The sequence below is a fragment of the Panthera uncia genome, chromosome C2 (genome assembly GCF_023721935.1).
Source record: "Panthera uncia isolate 11264 chromosome C2, Puncia_PCG_1.0, whole genome shotgun sequence".
Taxonomy (NCBI): domain Eukaryota; kingdom Metazoa; phylum Chordata; class Mammalia; order Carnivora; family Felidae; genus Panthera; species Panthera uncia.
In genome coordinates, this window is record NC_064810.1 from 149,598,864 (window position 1) to 149,625,613 (window position 26,750).

The 26,750-nt window shown below is 42.5% G+C and overlaps 1 protein-coding gene across 1 annotated transcript in view; it reads right to left on the bottom strand.

Moving 5' to 3' along the window:
• The window catches only part of DLEC1 (DLEC1 cilia and flagella associated protein), a 91,842-nt gene that overhangs the window by 62,615 nt on the left and 2,477 nt on the right, over positions 1 to 26,750 (bottom strand). The window contains exons 3-6 of the mRNA XM_049629231.1: positions 4,172 to 4,282; positions 2,434 to 2,624; positions 1,980 to 2,200; positions 839 to 917 (exon numbers count right to left, since the gene is read on the bottom strand). Of these exons, the coding sequence (XP_049485188.1) occupies positions 839 to 917; positions 1,980 to 2,200; positions 2,434 to 2,624; positions 4,172 to 4,282 (602 nt within the window). The remainder of the gene's footprint in view (positions 1 to 838; positions 918 to 1,979; positions 2,201 to 2,433; positions 2,625 to 4,171; positions 4,283 to 26,750) is intronic.

Consider the following 26,750-nt stretch of genomic DNA (forward strand, 5'->3'; position numbering starts at 1 on the left):
ACAGTAGAGGACTTTTTAAAAATGTTTATTTATTTTGAGAGAGAGAACACAAGCAGGGGAGCGGCAGAGAGAGAGGGGGGGACACAGAATCCGAAGCAGACTCCAGGCTCTGAGCTGTCAGCACAGAGCCCCACGCAGGGCTCGAACTCACAAGCTGTGAGATCATGACCTGAGTCAAAGTCAGATGCTTAACTTACTGAGTCACCCAGGAGCCCCAGAATACACATTCTTTTCAAATGCACAGGGAACATACTCCAGGATAGAGCCCATGTTAAGCCACAAAACAACTCTCAATAAATTTGAGAAGAGTAAAGTCATATTAAGCATCTTTTCCAACCATGACAGTACGGAACTAGAAATCAATTATAGGAAAAAAGCTAGAAAAAACGCAAACACGTGGAGGCTAAATAACATGCTAGTAAACAACCAATGGGACGATGAAGAAATCAAGGAGGAAATAAAAGAAATAGACTGAGACAAATGAAAATGAAAACACAATGGTCCAAAATCTTTGGGATGCAGTGAAAGTGGTTCTAAGAGGGAAACATACAGCGATACAGGCGTACCTCAAGAAATAAGGAAAAGCTTACCATAGTCTTCTCCCTAATTTTGTATATGGTTTTAAAATTCCATGAACCACTTTAAAAAAATAAGGAAGCTGATGAAGGAGGAGCTGTAAGGAAATATGATTGTTGTTTTAAGTAGGCTCTATGGCCAGCATGGAACCCAACACAGGGCTTTGAACTCACAACCCTGAGATCAAGACATGAGCTGAGATCAAGAGTCAGAAGCTTAACGTGCTGAGCCACCCAGGTGCCCCAAGAAATAAGATTTTTACCTCATAAACTGGCCCAACTTCATAATCTGTGAAAAATCCGATTGATGGTTTAGCAAGAAACACTGGAGTATCAGCACAACTGTGGGAGGGCAAAAGAGGGGAGAAAAGCTGTTAATTTCATCCATGTGCTTCATGTAAAATAAATACACCCAAACCGGGGCGCCTGGGTGCCTCAGTCGGTAGAGCACCCGACTTTGGCTCAGGTCATGATCTCACGGTTCTTGGGTTCAAGCCCCACATCGGGCTCTGTGCTGACAGATCAGAGCTGGAGCCTGCTTCAGATTCTGTCTCCCTCTCTCTCTGCCCCTCCCCTGCCCGTGCTCTGCCTCTCTGTCTCTCAAAAACAAATAAACGTTAAAAAAAATTATTTTTTAAATAAATATACCCAAACCATCAGAGATATTCACAAGATGTCATTTACTGGATTTTGTTCCTGTTGTTGAAACAGGTTACAAAATAATTTTACCCCACGATAGAATCTTTGTGAAGATACGTACAGCTGTGTGTTTCATTTTCAATATGCATAGAAGGCTTCAGCTCTGGAAGCTTACATAGCAACATCCTAAACTGGGTTTTTAATATGGGTGCTGGTTTTCTTTGAAAATATTAATTTTCTAATTTTTCTTAATAAAAAGATAGTTGACTTATAAATGTTAAATAGTTTTAAGTCCATTAAAACTAAGAACTCATAAAGCAATTCACTCCCTTCACGAGGACAATTAATGAAATAAGCCAAAGGCACTCACTGAAAGAAAATCACAACGTATGTTTGTTATTTGTCATTAATCAAATTTTACGTATTTTTATTCTTGAGTTTCTATTCCAAGACATAGGAGTGCAACAGAAGAACATGAGGCTACGGAGATTCCTCCCATCTGACCAAGACTGCCCAGATGTGAGCAGAGGACCAACACTAACCCGATTCCTCAAACCCCTGGCAGGTCAGAAAAGCACACTCCAGGCCTCTGGGGGATGTCCGAAGGCCAGGCCTGTGGGGAGCCCGGAAGCCCTGCTCTGCTCTGATACTGACACCCTGTCCCCCAAAAGTCTAGGATCCTCCATAACCCAGGCCAGACCCAGGACCTTCTGGGTCCTCCAACGGGTCTGACTTTCTGATCATACAAGTCAGGGAAAGACCCACCTCTCCACCGGCTCTCCACTCTGGAAGTCTCCTGTCAGCACTGGCTTCTTCGGAGGAAAGAGGAGAGACGTGCCTCCACGTGGAGTGTTAGGAGGGAAAAACCGGGGGTTTTTGAGGAAGCGGATTCGACTGTCCATTCTGGCGAGCAGAAGTCGCTCCAGTTCTCTCTGGGGCACAGGTAAGTGGTTCATCCAGTTCTTATTCGTGGGTGGACCTGTTTTCTTTGAAACACACACACACACGCACAAAATAGAGAGTCAATGACAGGCAGGGGGACTGCGTGTGCTGGCATTTGGCCAGCCGCACGACCCACGGGTGATCAGGGCAAATCCTCCCCCCTATTTCGCTGTGGATCCGCAACATCATGGGTCACCTGGAACTCCTTCCCCAACCCCCACAACCTCCCTGTGCCCGCTGCCCCCACGCCCCACCGCGCCCAGGCTTCCACACCAACCTGGACAGTCTTGCGCTTGGCCTCTAAAGATGAGTCCCATGTCGGGCTGTCCACAGTGTAGTCCAGCTCCTCGTCAGACTTAGTGAGCATCTTCCTGCAGGGATCTTCAAGCTTCTTGGTCAGGTGCTTCTTTGGGACAGAACGCTTCTCACAACTGAATGTGAGTTTTGAACATCCAGGGACAGAGACGCCTGCGGCACCAAAGGACCAAACTGAAAGCTCCCACAGATGAAGTGGACATTTCTAAGATGCCTAAATAAAACCACCAAAGCCACTTTGAGACTTCTTCCTCAACTTTCACACTTACTATACTACATATAATTGCTCTTCAGCATATAAATTATCCCTGGGACTTATTCTACGTACTCGAGACTTAGGAAGAGAGTGTTACAGTACTTGTTTGATTGTCAAACATGGTCAAAGAACAGGAGTAGGTCGCTGCCTGCCTGTCCGCCTCTAACGCATGTACACGTACCCTGTGTGTGAACTTGCTTTGCAAACAGTTCACAGGAGAAATCAAAGTTTGTATTAGTTTTGTATACGTATAAGTTCATCCCCAAAAGGTTAAAGGAGAACGCTCATTGCTAGCAAGAATGCAATGAAACTGGCAGCAGTACAATACCTGGTAAATCCTCAACACATGTTAACTCTATCCTTATTCATCTGCGGAACACCGAATTTCCAACTACCTTCACAATATTAAGTGGCTTGGTATCGCGTGACACTTAATTCTGCTACCTCTCTCTGGTCTGCGTTCTCTGTGCAGCTCAGGTCGTCAATGGAACTCTGTTCTCATCAGCACCCTTGATTCTCTGGATCACAACCTTCCCACCCCCAAATACCTTCTTGGCTCCAAAGCCTCAGACTGGGTGGCTGGCGAGCTCAGCTTCCAAGCCTGGCACCACTGGGCCATCCTGATATGTGGCCACGGAATCCACAGGGCAACTTCCCCCTGTCCATACACTGACTCTCCCAAAAGTCCACCTCCCTGCTTAAACCCACAACCAAGCTCCCACCCCACTCACTCTCAAAAGATCTTGCCTCCCACATTACAGGCAACCTCAACATCACATACACATCGTTCTCTGGCTCCCTACTCAGTCTTCCCACCAGACTCATTAAAGGAAAAAAAAAGTTGTTATTTTCCTACATGGGGTATGGAAAAACCCCACGGTCCATGTTGTGACTCCGTCAGGAATTTGCCCCCTTACTTATCTAGGTTTTCAGACCCTCCCTCTCTTGGTTCATTCAACCACTTTTCTTTTCTTTTTTGAGAGAGGGGGAGTGAGTGTGAGCAGGGGAAAGGCAGAGGCGGGGGGGTGGGGAGAGAGAGAATCCCAAGCAGGCTCCATGCTGTCAGTGCACAGTCTGACGCAGGGTTCGAACTCACGAACCACGAGACTATGACCTGAGCCGAAATCAAGAGTCAGATGTTTAACCAACTGAGCCACCCAGGTGCCCCCAGCTACTTTTGTAAACATTTTCATATCTCTCGGTGTTGAGCAGCTAAGAAGAATGCATATTCCACCCTGAGGAGTTGAGACTTTGGTCTTGCAGGTGTTAGGGAGTTAGAGAGGAAGTGGAATGCTTAGAACTGACCCTCCCAAGAGTCATTATCAAATTAAACGAAAGGGAAAAAAATCCGTGGGGAAATGGCGGCCAAGGTGGCCCGTGCAGTCCTGCTACAGAACACCCCTGGAATGATACCAAAGGCTCAAACAGAATACAGAAGCATTACCTTTAGGTGCAGAGCAAAATGGTACGGTGTCACTGTAGTAATCATCCGGGCAGATCAAATGATGCTTCTGTAGCAACACACTGTCCACACACCATCTGAAGATAGACTTCACTACATAGAAGGGAATAAGGACAAAGGTGTTTCAAGCATTACATTAAAGAACCTGAACCCCAAGTTTTTCGTCCTCCAAACCTAAACCAGCTCACAAAATTCTTTCTCAGAACCCTGTGCAATCTTGAGATTAAAGAAACTAATCGTCAAATGATTACCAGCCACTTAAAAGAAGGCAACCATCAGACAAGGCTGTGTTGTGGTATCATTTGAGCTAACGTACTGTGTGACTCACGGAGAGGTCTGTTAACAAAATATAATTAAGAAAAGTATGGTAGATCAAATAAATGGCCCCAACCCCTCACCCTTCTCTATATCCACACCCTTTGCCATATGACTTTGCAGTCCCTACAAGTAGAGACAGAGTACACTTCTTCACCCTTGACTTTGGCTGTGCGATGTACTTTGGCCAATGTCGGTAGGGGTTTGCACAGCTGAGCCTATTCTCTTGAGCCTTTGCCATCATGAGAAGAGCTTCCCTGCCCCTGAGAAGAGCTCCTGCCCCTTTACCTTGGACTCCAGCATGAATCCACGTTAAGCAGATTTGAGCCCAACTTGTAGCAAAGAGCCAAGTTCAGCTGGGCCCACAGCTTAAAGCTGGTCTAGCCAGCCAAGAGTGGCTAGATCAGCCAACCCCCAACAGGTCTACTGACAGACAAAAGAGTAAAATCTCATTTAATGAAGTGGGAAGTCAAGCATTAATATCCATGGTTGTTGTTGTTGTGTTGTTGTTGTTGTTGTTGTTGTTGTTATTGTTGTTTTGCCTCTCTCATCCCTGAAATGCAGCTAGATCAACACCAAACCATCTTACACACCTAGAAAACTGATCTGAAGATTCACACAACAATCTGCACAACATGAACCACAGAACTCAGCAGGTATGTGGCATGGAGAGGGGAACTCGGGGAGAGAGAAGCTGTGGAGGGCAGGGAGCTGTTTTTGCTTGTGAGGAGAGGACAGAGATGGGGGGGTGGGAGAGTACAGGAAAAGCACTCCTCCTGAAAATAGCTGGAGAGAAAGAGAAAGAGTGGCAACACCTATAAGGGACTGAACACGAAAGGGAGAGAGGAGAGTGTTTAAATACCATTAAGACTCTATAAACAGGGGAGCACAGAGTCTGTGACTCTGCAGCTTGATACCTGGCAGAGCTCTGATGGGAAGGGCAAATTCCCAGGAGCAGACAGCAGGGTTCGAGGGGTCTTTGGGCAACACAGGCAGAGGCGGTTCCCCTGCTGAGAGGACATTTGGTAGAGGCTGTGTGGCCTCCCCACAGGCAAAGCTTCCAGTGGACCCTGGAGAATAGCCATGTTTGTTGGTGTTGGAACAAGGATGTTAAGGGTGAAGCCTAGTGCCAGATGTGTGTTGTCATTTCCCATAATCCCCGAAACACTGCTGCTACACGATCCTGTGAACTTTCTCTGGGGCAGGCTAGTACCCAGCCACAGTCTCTGGGCATCTGCAGCAGTGTGGTCATGTGAACGAACATTCTGGGGGGTGGGCTAGCTCACGGAGACTCATCCCCAGAAGGTCTGAGAGGGTCAAAACTGCAGGACCCTCAGAAGTGAGTTTTATCTCAGCCCCATGTGAGATAAAACTCAGGAGGGAGGTGCCACCTAGCAGGATGATGGCTTGGTCGCGGACAGTGTAGAAGTGGGGAATGGACAGAAGCCTGAGACAATGGAGGAGTGCTTGATGGCCAGCTGGGGAGGGTAACAGAGTTCTGATACTAGAGACTGGGTAGGTGGGTGATGCCATTTGACCCCTCCTGTGCATGCGCGTACACACATATACGTGAAACAACGATCTACCCCAGTAAACTAAGCAGCACCATCTATGGAGAATGGAACTACTACACCAAGCCCCACCCAACTGGGCCAACTGTGCTCTAGAGGATCACCACAAATCTCTCTGCCTGCTAGTTTATGGCCTAGAAAGTGCTTCATAGTTTGATTTCTAGGGGAAACTGGAAGTAATTTCAATCATATTTCATTCTGTTTGCTGGCCCAGCATTTCAAATTTTTTCCTTTTCTTATTCTTCAATACAGAAAGAGGAAAAAAATTATTTTTATTTACCATTTTCATAAAAAATATTTTTCTTAATTTTTCTCTACTATATTTTTTACTTCTTTGTAAATTTTCCTAATTCTATTTTTACTTTCATCATTTCATTTTATTCTAGTTTATTGTATTCATTTTTAAAAATGTTTTTATTTATTTTTGGGAGAGAGAGACAGAGCATGAGCGGGGGGGAGGGGGGAGGGGGGCAGAGAGAGGGAGATACAGAGTCCAAAGCAGGTTCCAGGCTCCAAGCTGTCAGCACAGAGCCCAACACAGGGCTCGAACCCATGAACTGTGAGATCATGACCTGAGCTGAAGTCGGATGCTCAACCGACTGAGCCACCCAGGCACCCTTAATTGTATTCATTTTTTTAAATTTTCAAACGATTTCTTTTTTCCTTTTTTTCCTCTTCTTTTCTTTCCCTTTTTTGTCTATTCTATCAAGAGTCTTTCAACAACCAGACCAAAATACACCTAGGGTCTAGCATCCTTCATTTAATTTTTTGTGTTGCTTTTAATTTCTTAATTTGTTTATTTATTTTATTTTATTAATTCTTTTTCTCCCTCAAAATAATGAAATGAAGGAATTCACTCCAAAAGTAAGAACAGGAAGATATGACAGCTTAATCAACAGAGATACAAGCAAGATGTCTGAACCAGAATTTAGAATCATGATAATAAGAATACTAGCTGGGGCTGAAAAAAGCATAGAATCCCTTTCTGTGGAGATAAAAGAAGTAAAATCTAGTCAGGAGGAAATTCAAAAATGTTATAACTGAGACGCAATCTCAAATGGCTGCCATGACAGCAAGGATTGACGAAGCAGAGCAGTGAATCAGCGATATAGAGTATAAACTTTTGGAGAATAATGAAGCAGAAAAAAAGAGGGAAACTGAGGCAAAAGAGCATGATATAAGAATTAGAGAACTCAGTGACTCATTAAAAAGGAATAAAATCTGAATCATAGGGGTCCCAGAAGATGAAGAGAGAGAAAAACGGGTAGAAGTTTTATGTGAGCAAATCACAGTGGAAAACTTTCCTAACCTGGGGAATGACACAGACATCAAAATCTAGGAAGCACAGAGACATCCAATTAGATTCAACAAAAACCAACCATCAACAAGGCATCATAGTCAAATTCATTAAATACACAGACAAGGAAAGAATCATGAAAGCAGTAAGGGAAAAAAAGTCCTTAGTCTACAAGGAAAGACAGATCAGGTTTGCAGCAGACCTACGCACAGAAACATGGCAGGCCAGAAAGGAGTGGCAGGATATATTCAATGTGGAAAATTGGAAAAATATGCAGCCAAGAATTCTTTATCCAGCAAGGCTATCATTCAAAATAGAAGGATAGATAAAAAGTTTCCCAGACAAAAACTAAAGGAGTTCATGACCACTAAATCAGCCCTGTGAGAAACTTTAGGGGGGGACTCTCTGAGGGGAGAAAAGGTGGAAAAAAACAAAAACAAAAAGACCAAAACCAACAAAGACTAGAAAGGACCAGAGAACACAACCAGAAATTCCAACTCTACAGGCAACATAATGGCAATAAATTCATATCTTTCAGTATTCACTCTAAATGTCAATGGACTAAATGCTCTAATCAAAAGACATAGGGTAACAGAGGGGATAAGAAAACAAGATGCATCTATATGCTGTTTACAAGAGACCCATTTTAGACCTAAAAATTTTTTTAAATGTTTATTTATTTTTGAGACAGAGAGAGACAGAGCATGAATGGGGGAGGGTCAGAGAGAGAGGGAGACACAGAATCTGAAGCAGGCTCCAGGCTCTGAGCTGTCAGCACAGAGCGCGACACGGGGCTCGAACTCACGGACTGTGAGATCATGACCTGAGCCGAAGTCGGACGCTTAACCGACTGAGCCACCCAGGCGCCCCGAGACCCATTTTAGACCTAAAGTCACCTTCAGGTTGAAAGTAAGGGGATGGAGAACCATCTATAATGCTAATCATTGCCAAAAGAAAGCCAGAGGAGCTATACTTATGTCAGACAGTCTAGATTTTAAAATAAAGACTGTAACAAGAGATGAAGAAGGGCATTATATTATAACTAAGGGGTCTATCCACCAAGAAGATCTAACATGTTATAATCTAACATTATAAACACTTATGCTCCAACATGAGAGCACCCAAATATATGTCAATTAATCACAAACATACAGAAACCCATTGATAATAATACCGTAACAGTAGGGGACTTCAACATCCCCACTTACATCTAAACAGGAAATCAATGAGGAAACAATGGCTTTGAATGACACACTGGACTGGATGGACTTAACAGATATAGTCAGAACATTTGATTCTAAAGAAGAATACACATTCTTCTCGAGTGCACATGGAACATTCTCCAGAATAGATCACATACTTGGAACATAAATCAGTCCTCAACAAGTACAAAAAGAACAAGATTATACTGTGCATATTTTCAGACCACAAAGCTATGAAACTCAAAATCAACCACAAGAAAAAATTTGTTAAGACAACAAACACTTGGTGACTAAAGGACATCCTACTAAAGAATGAATGGGCTAACCAAGAAGTTAAAGAGGAAATTAAAAAGTACATGGAAGCCAATGAAAATGATAACACTACAGCCCCAAAACTCTGTGATGCAGCAAAAGTGGTCGTAAGAGGGAAGTATATAGCAATACAGGCCTTCCTAAAGAAGGAAGAAAGATCTCAGATACACAACCTAACCTTACACCTTAAAGTGATGGAAAAAGAACAGCAAATAAAACCCCAAACCAGCAAAACGGGGGAAATAATAAAGATTAGAGCAGAAATCAATGCTATTGAATCCAAAAAACAAACAAACAAATAAACAAAACAGTAGAACAGATCAATGAAACCAGGAGCTGGTTCTTTGAAAGAATTAACAAAATTGATAAACCCCTAGCCAATTTGATCAAAAAGAAAAAGGAAAGGACCCAAATAGATAAAATCATGAATGAAAGAGGAGAGATCACAACCAACACTGCAGAGATACAAACAATAATAAGAGAATATTATGAGCAATTATACACCAATAAATTGGGCAATCTGGAAGAAATGGACAAATGCCTAGAAACATATAAACTACCAAAACTGAAACAAAGAGAAATAGAAAATTTGAATGACCTATAACCAGTAAAGAAATCAAATTAGTAATAAAAAATCTCCACAACAACAACAACAACAACAACAACAACAAAAACAAGGATCCAGGGCCAGATGGCTTTCCAGGGGAATTCTACCAAACATTTAAAGAACAGTTAACACCTATTCTTATGAAGCTGTTCCGAAAAATAGAAATGGAAGGAAAACTTCCAAACTCATTGTATGAAGCCAGCATTACCTTGACTCCAAAACCAGACAAAAACCCCACTAAAAAGGAGAACTAAAGACCAGTTTCCCTGATGAACATGGATGTAAAAATCCTCAATAAGATACTAGTCAACCGAATCCAACAATACATTAAAAGAATTATTCACCATGACCAAGTGGGATTTATATCTGGGATGCAGGGCTGGTTCAATATCCACACATTAATCAGTGTGATTCTTCACATCAATAAAAGGAAGGACAAGAACCACATGATCCTCTCAACAGATGCAGAGAAAGCATTTGACAAAATACAGCACCGTTCTTGAAAAAAAAAACCCTCAAGAAAGTAAGGATAGAAGGATCATACTTCAAGATCTTGAAAGACCCAATGCTAATCTCATCCTCAATGAGGAAAAACTGAGAACTTCACCCTAAGTTCAGGAACGTGACAGGGATGTCTACCCTCGCCACCATTATTCAACATAGTACTGAAGTCCTAGCTTCAGCAATCAGAAAACACAAAGGAATAAAAGGCATCCAAATGGGCAAGGAGGAAGTCAAACTTTCACTCTTTGCATATATGATACTCTATATGGAAAACCCAAAAGATTCCACAAAAAAACTGCTAGAACTGATGCATGAGGTCAGCAAAGTCGCAGGATATAGAATCAATGCACAGAAATCGGTTGCATTTCTATACAATTATAAAGCAATAGAAAGAGAAATCAAGGAATCAATCCCATTTACAATCGCACCAAAAACCATAAAATATCTAGGAATAAACCTAGTCAAAGAGGTGAAAAATCTATACACTGAAAACTATAGAAAGCTTGTGAAAGAAATTGAAGAAGACACACACACACACACACACACACACGGAAAAATATTCCATACTCATGGATTGGAAGAACAAATATTGTTAAAATGTAGACACTACCCAAAGCAATCTACATATTCAATGCAATCCCGATCAAAGTAACACCAGCATTCTTCACAGAGCTAGAACAAACAATCCTAAAATTTGTATGGAACCAGAAAAGACCCCGAAGAGCCAAAGCAATCCTGAAAAAGAAAAGTGAAGCTGGAGGCATCGCAATCCCGGTTTTCAAGCTGTATTACAAAGCTGTAATCATCAAGACAGTATGGTGCTGGCACAAAAACAGACACTCGGGTCAATGGAACAGAATACAGAACCCAGAAATGGACCCACAAATGTATGGCCAACTAACCTTTGACAAAGCAGGAAAGAACATCCAAAAGGTGCTGGGAAAACCGTACAGCAAATGCATTAGAATGAACCTGGACCCCTTTCTTATACCATACCCCAAAATAAACTCAATATGGATGAAAGACCTAAATGTAAGACAGGAAGTCATCAAAATCCTAGAGGGGAAAGCAGGCAAAAACCTCTTTGACCTCGGCCGCAGCAACTTCTTTCTCAACGCGTCTCTGGAGGCATGGGAAACAAAAGCAAAAGTGATCTATTGGTATCTCATCAAGATAAAAAGCTTCTGCACAGCGAAGGAAACAATTAGCAAAACTAAAAAGCAACCTATAGAATGGGAGAAGATATTTGCAAATGACATATCAGATAAAGGGTTAGTATCCAAAATCTGTAAAGAACTTATCAAACTCAACACCCAATAAACAAATAATCCAGTGAAGAAATGGGCAAAAGACATGAATAGACACTTCTCCGGAGAAGACATCCAGATGGCCAACAGACACATGAAAAAATGCTCAACATCATTCATCATCTGGGAAATAGAAACCAAAACCACAATGAGATACCACCTCACAGCAGTCAGAATGGCTAACATTAACAACTCAGGCAACAACAGATGTTCGTGAGGATGTGGAGAAAGAGGATGTCTTTTGCACTGCTGGTGGGAATGCAAACTGGTGCAGCCACTCTGGAAAACAGTATTTAGGTTCGTCAGAAAAGTTATAAATAGAACTACCCTATGACGCAGCAATTGCAGTACTAGGTATTTATCCAAAGGATACAGGTGTGCTGTTTCGAAGGGGCACTTGTACCCCAATGTTTATAGCAGCACTATCGACAATAGCCAAAGTATGGAAAGAGCCCAAATGTCCATCGACGGATGAGTGGATAAAGAAGATGTGGTGTGTGTGTGTGTGTGTGTGTGTGTGTGCGTGCATGCACACACACACACAATGGAGTATTACTCAGCTATCAAAAAGAATAAAATCTTGCCATTTGCAATGACGTGGATGGAGCTAGAGAGAATAATGCTAACCAAATCAAATCAGTCAGAGAAGGACAAATGCCATATGATTTCACTCATGTGTGGAATTTAAGATATAAAACAGATGAACATAAGGGAAGGGAAGCAAAAATAATATAAAAACAAGAAGGGGAACAAAACATAAGAGACTCATAAATACAGAGAACAAACTGAGGGTTGCTGGAGGGGTTGTGGGTGGGGGGGATGGGCTGAATAGGCAAGGGGCACTAAGGAAGACACTTGTTGGGATGATCACTAGGTGTTATACATAGGGATGAATCACTGGAATCTACTCCTGAAATCATGATTGCACTATACGCTAACTTGGATGTAAATTTACAAATTAATTAATTAATTAAATTTAAAAAAATATCCATGGTTGATGATCCAAGGAAGAGTGGTAGAGACACGTTATTTAGATGTATCAAGAAGAATCAAAGCTGAAAATGGCCACCTTTGGCAAGTAGACTGAGGTTGGGAGAGGTGGCACGGAGAATTTTTTTTTTTAGAGCATTTTTAGGTTCTTAGCAAAATTGAGAACAAAGATGTCCCATATACTCCCTGCCCCCCCCACACACACAGCCTCCTGCATTATTAACGCCCCCACACTAGAGGGGTATGTGTGTTACAATTGACGATCCCACACTGACACATCATTTTCACATAAAGTCCTTGGTTTACATTACAATTCACTCTTGGTGGTGTATATCTAAGGGTCTGGACAAATGTATAATGTCATGCATGGGGGATGGCTTTTTATATTTCATCCGAAGCCTCTCTAAACCATTTGAGTTTTTAAAATCATGTATATGAAGAGATTGATTAAAAAATAAGGAATAAGATGAATGGAAGACTCAGAAGTCTTCAAAGTTTGTTGTTTGCTGCATTAACCAACATGGTGCCTGTAACTGGCCTTGCCCTTTGGAGTTTCCCTATAACCCAGGATATAGGTGAGACAAGTGAAAAATATGTGTTTCTCCCATGATATTTGTTAATTTAGGAGTTTCGAGATTTTGCTTAGTTACTGTTATAATCAGGGTTCAATGATGAAAACAGAAGTCACTCTCTGTAGATCATATATAAAGAGCTAAATGTAGGGGATGATGGAAAGGGAGACAGAATGTCAGGGAAGATATTGCTACCAACTTCGGCCAACAGCACTGAGGTAGGGAGTTCTCAAGAAGTTATCTGGAAGCTGCTGTGAAATTCACAGCTGCTCAGTTATCTGCCTGCTACTGCTTCTGGAGAACAGTGACCTCCCCTTCCAAAACTCGCCCAAATCTCTCATGAGCGACCTAACCTGGAAACCTCGGGGAAAGGTGCATTCTGGGAAACGTGGTCCCTTGGCCTCTCCTGTGCAATAGAGACCTCAGCAGAGGGTGGAGGGAATGCCAAGTTCTGTTCCATCCCAGTTCCCAACGACTTTAGTATTGGCCTATTTGAAATATTAAAAGATAAAACTTCCATACAAAGGGCAGGGGGTGTGTGGGATGGAGACGTATCCTCTTCTCTTCTGATACCATTCTCTCCACGGTCCTCCCCCAGGCTGTGGGCAGTTAGGTGTTATGTCTGCAGAAGCAGGGGGCAGTTCATTTGTCAGATCTTTGGAAAGTCTCTCTCCATGTCTGGCCTGGATTATGTACCAGGTGAGCCTTGGAAAACCCTGCACTGGCCTCGTGACCATCCTCCACCACCTGGGAAGAGTGGGCTGCCTACACCGACCCTATACTCTTGAGCATGGCTCTGTTCCATTCCCTGAGAGATAATGTGGGCAATTTACCAGCAAGGGAAGGGAATGAAAGCACAAGATGTTCTGATCCTCTCCCCGCCTCCCCTCCCCGACTGGAGAATTTACATGTTTTTCACCTTGTGACATTTAGCAAATAGAGAAAGGCTGTCTCTGTGCCTAAAAAAGAAAGGTTTCAGGGGAATGTCATCATCATCAATCACCGAAGTTATAAAAAAAGGTTTGGGGCACCTGGGTGGCTTAGCTGGTTGAGCGTGTCTTAATTTCAGCTCAGGTCATGATTCCAGGGTCATGGGACTGAGCCCCAAGTCAGGCTCTGCATTGAGCGTGGAGCCTGCACCTGCTTATGATTTCCTCTCTCCCTCTCTCTCTCTCTCTCTCTCTCTCTCCCCCCTGCCCCCCGCCTCTGCCCCTCTCTCCCCAACTCACACACTCTCTAAAACAAAAAAAAAGTTCCTGGGTCACCTCATGTTCCTCCATTCCCCCCACCTGCCACCCAGAAGCAGGAACCAGAGGGATGTCCATGGAACTGGATTAAGATCTTTACTTCTGCTACTTTTGAAATAAAAAAAGAGAAACGTTACCAGCGGAAGGCTGAGAAACCAGAGCAGATAATGTCTGATTATAACTATATTATCTTGGGTAAAAAATAAAATGAAGGTCATTGAAAAACTCCCCTGACTGAGGGTGCTCAGTTCTCAATGTTTTATTTCACTTTCACTTAAAAACAACCAAACATTTCATCCCCCTTGATCTCTAGCCAGAAGAATCCCACCAAGACAGGAAGAGCATCGGACTTCTGGGGCTCAGGGGACATCAGGCAACCGATAATACCTCCTGAGAATCTGCTACCAATAATCTCTGCCAAGTCCACGGTGGAGGGAGGGGTGCTGGCAGCTACACAACTCTGCCGTGGGGTGGGGGGCACAGGACGAGATACAGAATGTGCACCGAGTGTTCACTCTCCACTGGGCTGGGCCTCAGAGGTGGCAGGCCTGACCAAGGTTAGGGCCTCATACCCAGGGCCACACCTTGAGGGAAGGCATCTACACCTGTGGGACACCAGGCCTGCTCTGGTCACCAATCCTTCCTCCTCCTCCTGATAGAAGCTGAGCTCTGACAGCAGACTCACTCAAGTTCAAATGTGGGCCCCAGTACTTCTGAGTTGTGGGAATTTAGGGAAGTTATTTGACCCTTTCTCTCAGTTTAGTTCCTGTAGCTATAAACTGGAGAGGAAACCTACTTCGCAGGGTTGTTGGAAGGATTCAGCGGGATAACCTAGGCAACGCATCTTACACAGCATCTGGTCCCTAGGAAGACCCCGTAAGTCTAATGCCTTTCTAAGCCACTCTCTTCCACCTCTCCCTCCCTCTGGGCCACAGATATGCAGTCTCCCAACCCTAAAAGCACAGTCCCTTCTTCTTATTGCACCAGAAAGTCATGATTTTCAGGGATGCAGGAGGATAGATCAAAGTCTTTGGGGACAATAAAGGGAACCAGGCCTCCTTGGAGAAATGGCTGATTGCAGGTCCGGGGCAAGAAGTTAAAGCCTGGAACATCTAACCATTCTAGAAAATAAGGAAGTTATCAAAGACAACTGCTATTGTATCAAAAGAGTTAGGAGGGAACTTGAAAAAGCTCCAATAGGCCCAAGATGGGACAATGTGAGCATTAATAAAGATAATAAATACAACTGTAGTTATGAAATCCACAAGTTCATAATGATACTAAAAATCAACCAACACACCTCATTAGTCACTTTTGGAAATGCTCGGGGAACCAACTCGTTATTTTAAAAACCGGAAAGAATTAATCCTGCCCATCAATGATAATCATAGTAGTTGCTGAAAAGCTTCCCCGTGGAGTAGAAGTACCCCATACCATTAGCGTGTCATTATAATTTACAGCCCCTAATGAGATAATGGATCCAGGCAAAGGTTGCCAGTGTCATGAAGAGAGAGACATCAGAAATCAAGTGCCTCCCGAAGGCAGCACACAGCAAGACCTATGAAGTAGTCTTGCCCTTTCGCCCACAAAATAATCGAACCTAGGCCTCATGAAGTCTCTACAACTACTCACTCAATTGCAGGAAATACAGGAACCAGGAGACCAGGTTAAATGACACCACAATATTGAAATCAGCAAAATCAAGACTACGGACAAGTCTACAGGAAAACGACCCAATTTCTTTAACAAAGAAATTGATCAGAGAGAGTGTTGCCATCGAGGTGGCTGTCTGAGAAAAATGTTCTCAGTGAATGCTGGCGGGTGTGGTGATGGAGCTTTGAGGAGGAAGGAGAATCGGTGAAATCTGACCGTACCTCTCCACGAATACTCATCAGCTGTAGTTTAATTTGGAGAATTTAATGTGGAAAACCACAAAAGACGCCAGCTTGACCAGGTGGTCCAGGTTACCATCACCTGTGCCTTCTGACGGCTGCAGTGAGAAGAGCACCGCACGCCTACTGTTGGTGTTGCCAAGAGGGAGTCTGAATCCGGCCACAAGGAGACATGAGAGCCACAGAATGAAAGGCCGGCCAAGAACGTCAGGAGAGGATTCTGAGACGGCCAGAAGCCATCTCCCCGCTTAGACAAGAGCTGCACTGGCAGAAGCAGCCTAAAGTAACTGTTCTGGAACGCTGGAGTCTACAGAAGACTTGGAACTTCTGGGGAAGACTTGGAGGTAAATGGCGGCTAACTTCAACTCAGCAGAGTGGCAGCTACCCAGCCACCATCCCACCCCCATGGCAAACATCTGTGCGTGCATTCCTGGTGCAACTTGCACAGTTTGCGGGAGCCTGGGTGAGCAAAGAGGGCTCCATCTTCCAAATACCAGGTATCTGTGCTCTGATTTCACATTACTGCTTCTGACCACAGAGGTGCCTACAAAGAGGCCAGCGGCCATTGCTGAGGGCCCTCCTCCACAGCTGCAAGCCCCTCCTCCTACAGAAGTGACTTCTAGGCAATTTAAAGGGCTGGTGCCTTTTTCCTCCCATTCATCTTCCTTTTTCCTCTTTTGGGAACCAGATATTAAGGACTAGGATATTCAAGGGGCACCTGGGTGGCTTAGTTGGTTAAGTGGCCCACTTCGGCTCAGGTCATGATCTCGCGGTTCATGAGTTTGAGCCCTGGGTCAGGCTCTGTGCTGACTGGTCAGAGCCTGGAGCCTGCTTCAGATTCTGTGTCTCCCTCTTTCTCTGACCCTCCCCCACTTGCATTCTGTCTCTTTCTCGAAAGTTAATAAACATTTAAAAATGTTTTTAATTAAAAAAGACTAGGACATTCAAAAACAATTGCAGATGTGGACAAAATTAGAACTTGACTGCACATGTCCGGAGAAAGGCTGAGAAAAGACCTGAGAAGACCTTAAGTTTATATCTCAGGCTGACACTTGGCACAGACAGCCTACAACAATTTTTTAAAAAGCAAGAACAATAAACAAAAATGACAAGTTCTAGAGAAGGAGGAGAGTCTGATTTCTACAGTTAGCACATTATTAGATTCAAATATCCAGTTTTCTTTTTTATTTTAATTTTTTTTAACATTTATTTATTTTTGAGATAGAGAGAGACAGAGCATGAATGGGGGAGGGTCAGAGAAAGGGAGACACAGAATCCGAAACAGGCTCCAGGCTCTGAGCTGTCAGCACAGAGCCCGACACGGGGCTCGAACTCACAGACCACGAGATCATGACCTGAGCCGAAGTCGGCCGCCCAACCGACTGAGCCACCCAGGCGCCCCGCAAATATCCAGTTTTCAACAACAACAAATCACAAGAGGGATACCTGGGTGGCTCAGTCAGAGAGCACATGACTCTTGATCTCATGGTAGAGTTGGGTGTAGAGTTTAGTTTAAAAGAAAAACATCACAAGACATACAAAGAAATAAGAGAGTGTGGCCCATTCAAAGGAAATCAATCGACCAACAGAAACTGTCCCTGAAAAAGACCTGATTACAGATATACTAGACAAAGACTATAAAACAACAGTCTTAAGATGCTCACAGAACGACAGGAAGATGTGGAGAAAGTCAAGAAGGTGCCGTATGAACAAAATGTAAATATCAGTAAGGACAATGAAAACCGAAAAAGAAACCAGAAAGAAATGTTGAAGCTGAAAAGTACCATAACTAGAAATGAAAACTTCACTATCAAAGAGATTCAAAGTCAGGTTTGAGCAGGTAGAAGAATCAGTGACATTGAAATAGGACAATGGAAATGATCACGTCTGAGGAACAGAATGGAAAGACTGAAGAAAAGTGAACAGAGCCTGGGGGACCCACGGGACAGCATCAAGCCGACCCACACACACATGTGGGAATCCCAGAAGAGGGGAGAGAAAGGGGCAGAGAGAATATCTGAAGAAATAATGGCTGAAAACTTCCCAAATGGGAGGAAATACATGAATGTTAAACATCCAAGCAGCTCAGTGAACTGTAAGTAAGATGAACTCAGAGACTCACAACAAAACACACTAATCGAGCTTTGAAAGACACAAAGGAGAGAATCTTCACAGCAGGAGAGCCACTCGGCACATATAAGGGCCCTCAGTAAGGTTGTCCGCAGATCTCCAAGAATTTTGGAGGCCAGAAGGCAGTGGGACAATGTGTTCGAAGTGCTAAAAGGAGAAAACTGTCAACTAAAAATCCTGTATCTGATAAAACCGTCCCTCAAAAGTAAGTAAGAAATGAAGACATTCGCAGATAAACAAAAGCTGAGGGAGTCTGTTACCATGAGACCTGCCTGCAAGAAATGCTGACAGAGCCCTGCAAGGTGAAATGAAAGGACACTAGAGAGTAACCTGAAGCTGTATGGAGAAATAAAGATCTCAAAAAAAAAAAAAAAAAGGTAAATGCATGGGAAATCATGGAAGGTTTCTACATGATTTAAGAGATTATTATTTAAAGGGAAAAAAACAAGTATTAGTCTAAAAGCTGGAATTATATTAGCTTCAGTTCATAACTTGAAGTCTTGTTTTCTACATCATTGAAAGAAACTAATTTATTTTTTAAAGTTTATTTATTTTGAGAGAGAGAGAGTGTGCGAAAGCAAGGGGAAGGGTGGGGCAGAGAGAGAAGGAGAGAGAGAATCCCAAGCAGGCTCCTTGCTGTCAGCACAGAGCCCAATGCAGGGCTCGATTTAATGAACATGAGATCATGACCTGAGCTGAAATCAAGAGTCAGATGCTCAATGGACTGAGACACCCAGGAAACCCAAGAAACGAATGCATTTAAAAGAACTGTTAGTTTATGTTTCTGGGCACACAATGGGTAAAGATGTAATTTTGTGACTTCAGCAACCTAACAGGGTGGGGACAGAACCGTAAACAAGCAGAACTTTTGTAGGTTATTGAAGTTAAGCTGGTATAAATTCAAGTTAGAGTGTTGTAACTTTAGGTTGTTAATGTAATCCCTATGGTAACCACAAAGAAACTAGTTGTAGAATATACACAAAAGAAATTAGAAAGGAATTTAAACATTACACACACACACACACTCACACAGACCCAACACAAAAGAAAACAGTAATGTGGCAAATAAGAGACAGAAGATCTATAAGGCATACAGAAAAAAATAACAAAATGACAGAAATCCCTCCTTATTAGTAATTACTTTAAATGTACATAGATTAAACTCCCCAATCAAAAGACAGTTTGGAAGAATGAATAAAAAGACATGATCCAACTACATGCTGTCTATAATGGACTCACTTTATTTTTAAAAAATTTTTTAACGTTTATTTATTTTTGAGAGACAGAGAGAGAGAGAGCGAGCAGGGGAAGGGCAGAGAGAGAGGGAGACACAATCTGAAGCAGGCTCTAGTTTGTGAGCTGTCAGCAGAGAGCCTGTCACAGGGCTCAAACCCACAAACTGTGAGATCATGACCTGTGCCGAAGTCGGACGCTTCATCATCTGAGTATAATGCACTCACTTTAGATGCAAGACACAAATAGAATGTAAGTGAAAGGATGCAAAAAGATATTCCATGCGAATAGTAAACAAAAGTATAGTATTCCATGCAAAAGCACCTAAGGGGTGGCTATTCTAATATCAGACAAAATAGGCTTTAAATCAAAAGGTCACAAGACACAAAGAAGGACAGGGGTGCCTGAGTGGCTCAGTTGGTTAAGCATCTGACTCTTGATTTTGGCTCAGGTCAACATCTCATGGTTGTGGGTTCAAGCCCCGCAACGAGCCCCACGTCAATCTCTGCACTGAGCATGGAGCCTGCTTGGGATTCTCTCTCTCCCTCTCTCTCTGCCTCTCCCCCGCACTCTCTCTCTCTCAAAAATAAACATTCAAAAAAAAGACACAAATAAAGGCATTATATATTAATAAAAGGTTCAGTATGACAAGAAGATATAACAACTACAAACATTTACACACTTAAATACAAGCCATCAAAATAATGAAGCAAAAATTGACAGAATTGAGGGGAGAAATAGACAATTCTACAATATTAGTTGGACACTTCAGTACCCCATTTGCAATAATTGACAGAAACACAAGACAGAAGATGAGTAAGGAAACAGAGGATGTGAAGAACACAATAGACCAACAAGATCTAACAGTACGCTCCCCAACGACAGCCATTTATTTACATGTTCTTCTCCAGTGCACATTAGACCTTTCCCAGACCACACGTAAAGCCACAAATTGAATTTCAATAGATTTTAAAAGATAGATATCATACAGAGTATCTTCTCTGACAACAATGGGATGAAGTTAGAAATCAGGGACAGAAGGAAACTGGAAAATTCACTAAACTGTGGGACTTAAACCACACATTCGTAAACAACAAATGGATCAAAGAAGAAACCACAATGGAATTAGAAAATACTTAGAGACAGACAATGAAAGTGAAAATACAACATACCCAACTTATAGGACACAGTGAAAGTGGTGCTAAGGAGAAAATTTATAGCTATAAGCACAATTAAAAAAAAAAAAAAGAAAGAAAGAAAGATCTGGGGTGCCTGGGTGGCTCAGTCGGTTAAGTGTCTCACTCTTGATTTTGGCTCAGCTCATGATCCCAGAGTTGTGGATCGAGCCCCGTGTTGGGCTCCGTTCTGAGCATGGAACCTGCTTAAGATTCTCCCTCTCTCTCTCTCTCTCTCTCTCTTTCTCTCTTTCTCTCTTTCTGCCCCTCTCCCCAACTTGCTCTTTCTCTCTAAAAATAAGGAAATATGAAAAAATAAGAAAGATCTCAAGTCAACAACCTAACTTTAGAACTTAAGAAAGCAAAAAAAAAATTTTTTTTAAAGAACTTAAGGAACTAGAAAAACTAAACCCAAAGCTAGATGAAGGAAATAACAAAGATTAGAGCATAAATAGAGAACAGAAAAACAACAGAGAAAATCAACTGAACCTAAAAGTTGGTTCTTCAGAAAAATCAACAAGACTGACAAAACTCTAGCTAGATCAACTAAGAAAAAGAGAAGACTCGGGGCGCCTGGGTGGCGCAGTCGGTTAAGCGTCCGACTTCAGCCAGGTCACGATCTCGCGGTCCGTGAGTTCGAGCCCCGCGTCGGGCTCTGGGCTGATGGCTCGGAGCCTGGAGCCTGTTTCCGATTCTGTGTCTCCCTCTCTCTCTCTGCCCCTCCCCCGTTCATGCTCTGTCTCTCTCTGTCCCAAAAATAAATAAAAATGTTGAAGAAGAAAAAAAAAAAAAAAAAATTTAAAAAAAAAAAAAAAAAAAAAAAAAAAGGGAAGACTCAACTGACTCAAGTCAGACATGAAAATGGGATGTTACTACTGATTCCACAGGGGGGGGAAAAAGGATTATAAGAGTACTAGGAACAATTCTATCCCCCCAAAATTGAATAACATAGATAAAGTGGACAAATTCCTAGAAACAGGAAACTTACAAGGACAAAATCCCAAAGAAATCTGTTCAGGAATAGAAAATCTGAATTGACTTATAACTAGTAAGGAGATTAAATCAGCAGTCAAAAATCTCCCAACAAGGGGCACCTGGATGGCTCAGGTGGTTAAGCGTCTGACTTCGGCCCAGGTCATGATCTCACTATTCGTGAGTTTGAGCCTCATGTCAGGCTCTGTGCTGACAGCTCAGAGCCTGGAGCCTGCTTCAGATTCCATGTTTCCCTCTCTCTTTGCCCCTCTCCCACTCATACTCTGTGTCACTCTCTCTCTCAAAAATAAAGAAACATTAAAAAAATTTATTTTTAATCTCCCAACAAAAAAATGCCCTCCCTGCACCTGATGGTTTCACCGGTGAATTCTACCAAACATTTACAGAATTGAACATTAAAAAAAACCAAACATTTAAAAAAACTGAAGTTTTTTTTTAATGGAGTAGGAGGGAACACTTACTAACTCATTCAATGAAGCCAGCATTACCCTGATACCAAAGCCAGACAAAGACACCACAAGAAAACTTCAGACCAGTATCTCTTATTAACCTCAATGTAAAAGTCTTCAGCAAAATACTAGCAAATAGAATCCAGCAGCTTAGTGAATGGATCATATACGATGACCAAGTAAGACCTATTCCTAGGATGCAAGGTGGTTCAACATATGAAGAAACTTATCAGTGTAATACACCACATTAATGGAATGAAGGGGGAAAAATCACATGATCATCTCAATTGATACAGAAATAACATTAAACAAACTCAACACACTTTCATGATAAAAACACTAAAAAAACTAGGACTAGGAGGAAACCACCTCAACATGATAAAAGCCACAGATGGAAAACCAGTAGCAAACATCATACTCAATGGTAAAAGACTGAAAGCTTTTCCTCGAAGGTCAGGAACAAGGCAAGGGGCAAGGATACCTGCTTTCACCATTTCTAGTCAACACAGCGCTAGTAGTTCTAACTAGAGCAATTAGGCAAGAAAAAAAAAAAAAGGCATCCAAATTGGAGAGGAAGAAGTATCTGTTTGCAGATGATCTGACCTTATATGTAGAAAACCATAAAGGCTCCACAAAAAACTGTTAGAATATATGAATTCAGCAAAGTAGCGGGACACAAAATCAACATGCAAAAATCAGTTGCATTTCTATCCACTAACAGTGAATGATCTGAAAAGGAAATTATGGAAACAATTCCATTTAAGATAGCATCAGAGGGGCGCCTGGGTGGCTCAGTCGGTTAAGCAGCCGACTCCGACTTCGGCTCAGGTCATGATCTCGCAGTCCGTGGGTTCGGGCCCCGCGTCGGGCTCTGTGCTGACAGCTCAGAGCTTGGAGCCTGTTTCAGATTCTGTGTCTCCCTCTCTCTGGCCCTCCCCTGTTCATGCTCTGTCTCTTCCTGTCTCAAAAATAAATACAACGTTAAAAAAAATTTTTTTTAAAAGATAGCATCAGAAAGAATACCTAAAAGCTAATTGAAAAGGTGAAAGACTTGTACAATAAAAAGTACAAAACACTGCTGAAAGAAATTAAAGATGACGTAAATAGAAGGAAACACATTCCTTGTTAATGGATTAGAAGACTTAATACTAAAATGTCAATACCACCCAAAGTAATCTACAGATTCAGTGCAATCCCTACCAAAATACCAAGGATGTGTTTTGCAGAAATAGAAAAACCCATCCCAAAATTCATATGGAACCTCAAGGAACCCCCAATAGCCAAAACAACCCTGAAAAAGAATGAACAGAACTGGAAGATTCACGCTTCCTGATTTAAAAACTTACTGCAAAGCTATAGTAATCAAAATAATATGGCACTGACATAAAGACAGACATGGAAACAAATGGAATAGAATAAAAAGCCCAGAAATAAACCCTCATATCTATGGTCAAATGATTTTTGACAAGGATGCCAATACCATTCAATGAGGAAAGAACAATCTTTTCAACAAATGATGCTGGGGAAAGTGGATATCCTTATGCAAAAGAATGAAGTTGGATTCTTATCTAACACCATATAAAACAGCGTATCAAAGTTAATCAGGGGCACCTGGGTGGCTTAGTCAGTTGAGCGTCTGACTCTTGGTTTTGGCTCGGGTCATGGCCTCACAGTTTGTGGGTTCGAGCCCCACTTGCTTGGGATTTTCTGTTTCTCCCCTCTCTCTGCTCCTCCCCCTGACTCATGTGTGCATGCTGACTCTTGCCCACTCAGGTGCAAACTCTCTCTCCCTCTCTCAAAATAAATCAATAAACTTAAAAAGAAAGTTAAGACCTTTGTCTTTCTCTTTCTGACTTCTTCGACTTAGCATTATACCCTCTAGGTCTACCCATGTTGTTGCAAATGGCAAGATCCATACTTTTTTATGGCTGAGTAATATTCCATTGTGTGTATGTACCATACACACAATGTTTATTTTAATGTTTTTTTAATGTTTATTTAGTTTTGAGATAGAGACAGAGCATGAGTGGGGAAGGGGCAGAGAGAGGGGGAGACAAAGAATCCGAAGCAGGCTCCAGGCTCTGAGTTGTCAGCACGGAGCCCTACGCGGGGCTCGAACTCACGAACTGGGAGATCGTGACCTGAGCGAAAGTTGGACACTTAACCCACTGAGCCACCCAGGCGCCCCTATAGAACTTCAGTTTCATCTATGAAACGGGGAGGAGGCTTACTTAAGTCAGGGGAGTTAGCTCTAGCGCGGAAGCAAGAGGTCCTTCCTGAGCTTCCCCCCACCCCCGCACGAAATAGAAGTCTTGGCTATTTTGGAATATCTTGTACATTAAGATCCCTTGGTAGTTTATAGAAGCTAGTTCCAAGAAGCACAACATTTTATTCAGAGCAAATAAAGCCGACTCACTTAAAAACAAAAACAAGTATGCTTATTGTGACGAGCATAGAGTAATGTACAGAATTGCCGAATCGTCATACCGCACACCTGAAGCTAATAGAACACTGTATGTTAATTGGACTTCAATTAGAATTTTAATCAAAGGCCTAAATGTAAGACCTAAAACAGTAAGACTCTTAGAATACAGGGCAAACACTTCGCAGCACTGGATTGGACGATGGTTTCTTGGACATGACACCAAAGGCACAGGCAACAATTTAAAAAATGACGGGGGGCACGTGGGTGGCTCAGGGAATTGAGCGTCCGACTCCAGCTCAGGTCATGATCTCAAAGTCCCAATTCCTGAGTCTGGGCTCCGCATCAGACTCTCTGCTGTCAGCACAGGACCCACTTTGAATCCTCTGTCCCCAACTCTCTCTGTCCCTCCCCCCACTCGCACTCTCTCTCTCTCTCTCACACACACACACACACACACACACACGCAAATTAACATTTGACAAAAAATTTTTTAATAAAAATGATTTTAAAAATGGCTTCCATGGGCATTTCTCCAAAGAAGATATATAAATGGCCAATCGGTACATGAAAAGAGGCTCAACATCACTAATTTGCCGGGAGATGCAGATCAAAAGTATAATAAGATGCCACCTCACACTCATTAGAACGGCTACTATCAAAAAAAACCCAGAAAATAACACGTGTTGGAGAGAATGTAGAGAAATGGGAATCCGGGTGCACTGTTGGGGGCGATGTAAAAATGATATAACCACTGTGGGAAACAGTATGGCGGTCCCTTCAAAAAATTAAAAGTAGGATTAACATATGACCCAGAAATTCCACTTTTGGGTATATACCCCCAACAGAATCAAAAGCAGGGTCTCAAAGAGCTCTCTGTACGCCCTTGTTCATAGCAGCTTTATTCATGATAGCCAAAACGTGGAGGCAACCCAAGTCTCCATCGACGGACGAATGGATTAGCAAAATATGGTCTATACATACAATAGAATACTATTCAGTCTTAAAAGGGAAGGAAATTCTGACATATGCTACGACACGGGTGAAGCTTGAGGACATTGTACTAAGTGAAATAAGCCAGTCACAAAAAAGACAAATACCATATGATTTTACTTATATGAGGTACTTAGAGTAGTCTAAACTATAAAGGCAGAAAGCAGAATGGTGATTGCCAGGGGCTGGGGTAAGGGGAATGGGAAACTATTGTCTAATGGGAAACTAAATGAGATTTTTAGTTTTGGAAAATGGAAAGAGTTCAAACTTAAAAAAAAAAAAAAACTGCATATATAAACAAAGGGGCACCAGAGTGGCTCAGATGGTTAAGCATCCGACTCTTGATTTTTGACTCAGGTTATGAGCTCATGGTTCATGACTTAGAGCCCCAAGTTGGGCTCTGCACTGAGAGCATGAAGCCTGCTTGGGATTCTCTCTCTCTCTTTCTGCCCCACCCCTCCCCCACTCATGCTTTCTCTCTCCCTCAAAATAAATAAATAAACTTTAAAAAATACTATGAAAAGAGCTCTGGGGGCATAGGGGTGGCTCAGTTGGTTAAGTGTCCAACTCAGGCTCAGGTCATGATCTCACAGTTTGTGATCAAGCCCCAAGTCGCCTCTGCACTGACAGCATGGAGCCTGCCTGGGATTCTCACTCTCCCTTACTCTCTGCCCCTCCCCTGCTTGCTTGCTCTCTCTCTCAAAATAAATAAACATTAAAAAAAGGAATTCTGGAGATGCAGGGTGGTAACGGTCGTACAACATTATGTACGTGCTTACTATCTCTGAACTGTACCCTTAGAAATAGGTAAGATGGCAAATTTTAGGTGTATTTTACCACAATAAAAAAATTGGGGGGAGGAACAGCTGTCAAGAACATGAAAGACAATTATGGAATGATAAAGTCACAGGAATAAAAGGCACAACATAAGGAACGCAGTCAATGATGCCGTAATAGTGACGTATGGGGACGGACAATAGCTACACTTCTGTCGAGCACGAGGTAGACATGTCCAGTCACTAAGTCGTACATGTGAAACTGATGTAACATTGTGTGTCAACTGCACTTGGCTAAAAAAAATTTTTTTCTTAAGTTTTTTTTTAACGTTTATTTATTTTTGAGACAGAGAGAGACAGAGCATGAATGGGGGAGGGGCAGAGAGAGAGGGAGACACAGAATCAGAAGTAGGCTCCAGGCTCTGAGCCGTCAGCCCAGAGCCCAACGAGAGGCTCGAACTCACGGACCGTGAGATCGTGACCTGAGCTGAAGTCGGACACTTAACCGACTGAGCCACCCAGGCGCCCCGGCTAAAAAAATTTTTTAATGGTCATTTATTTCTGAGGGGGGGGG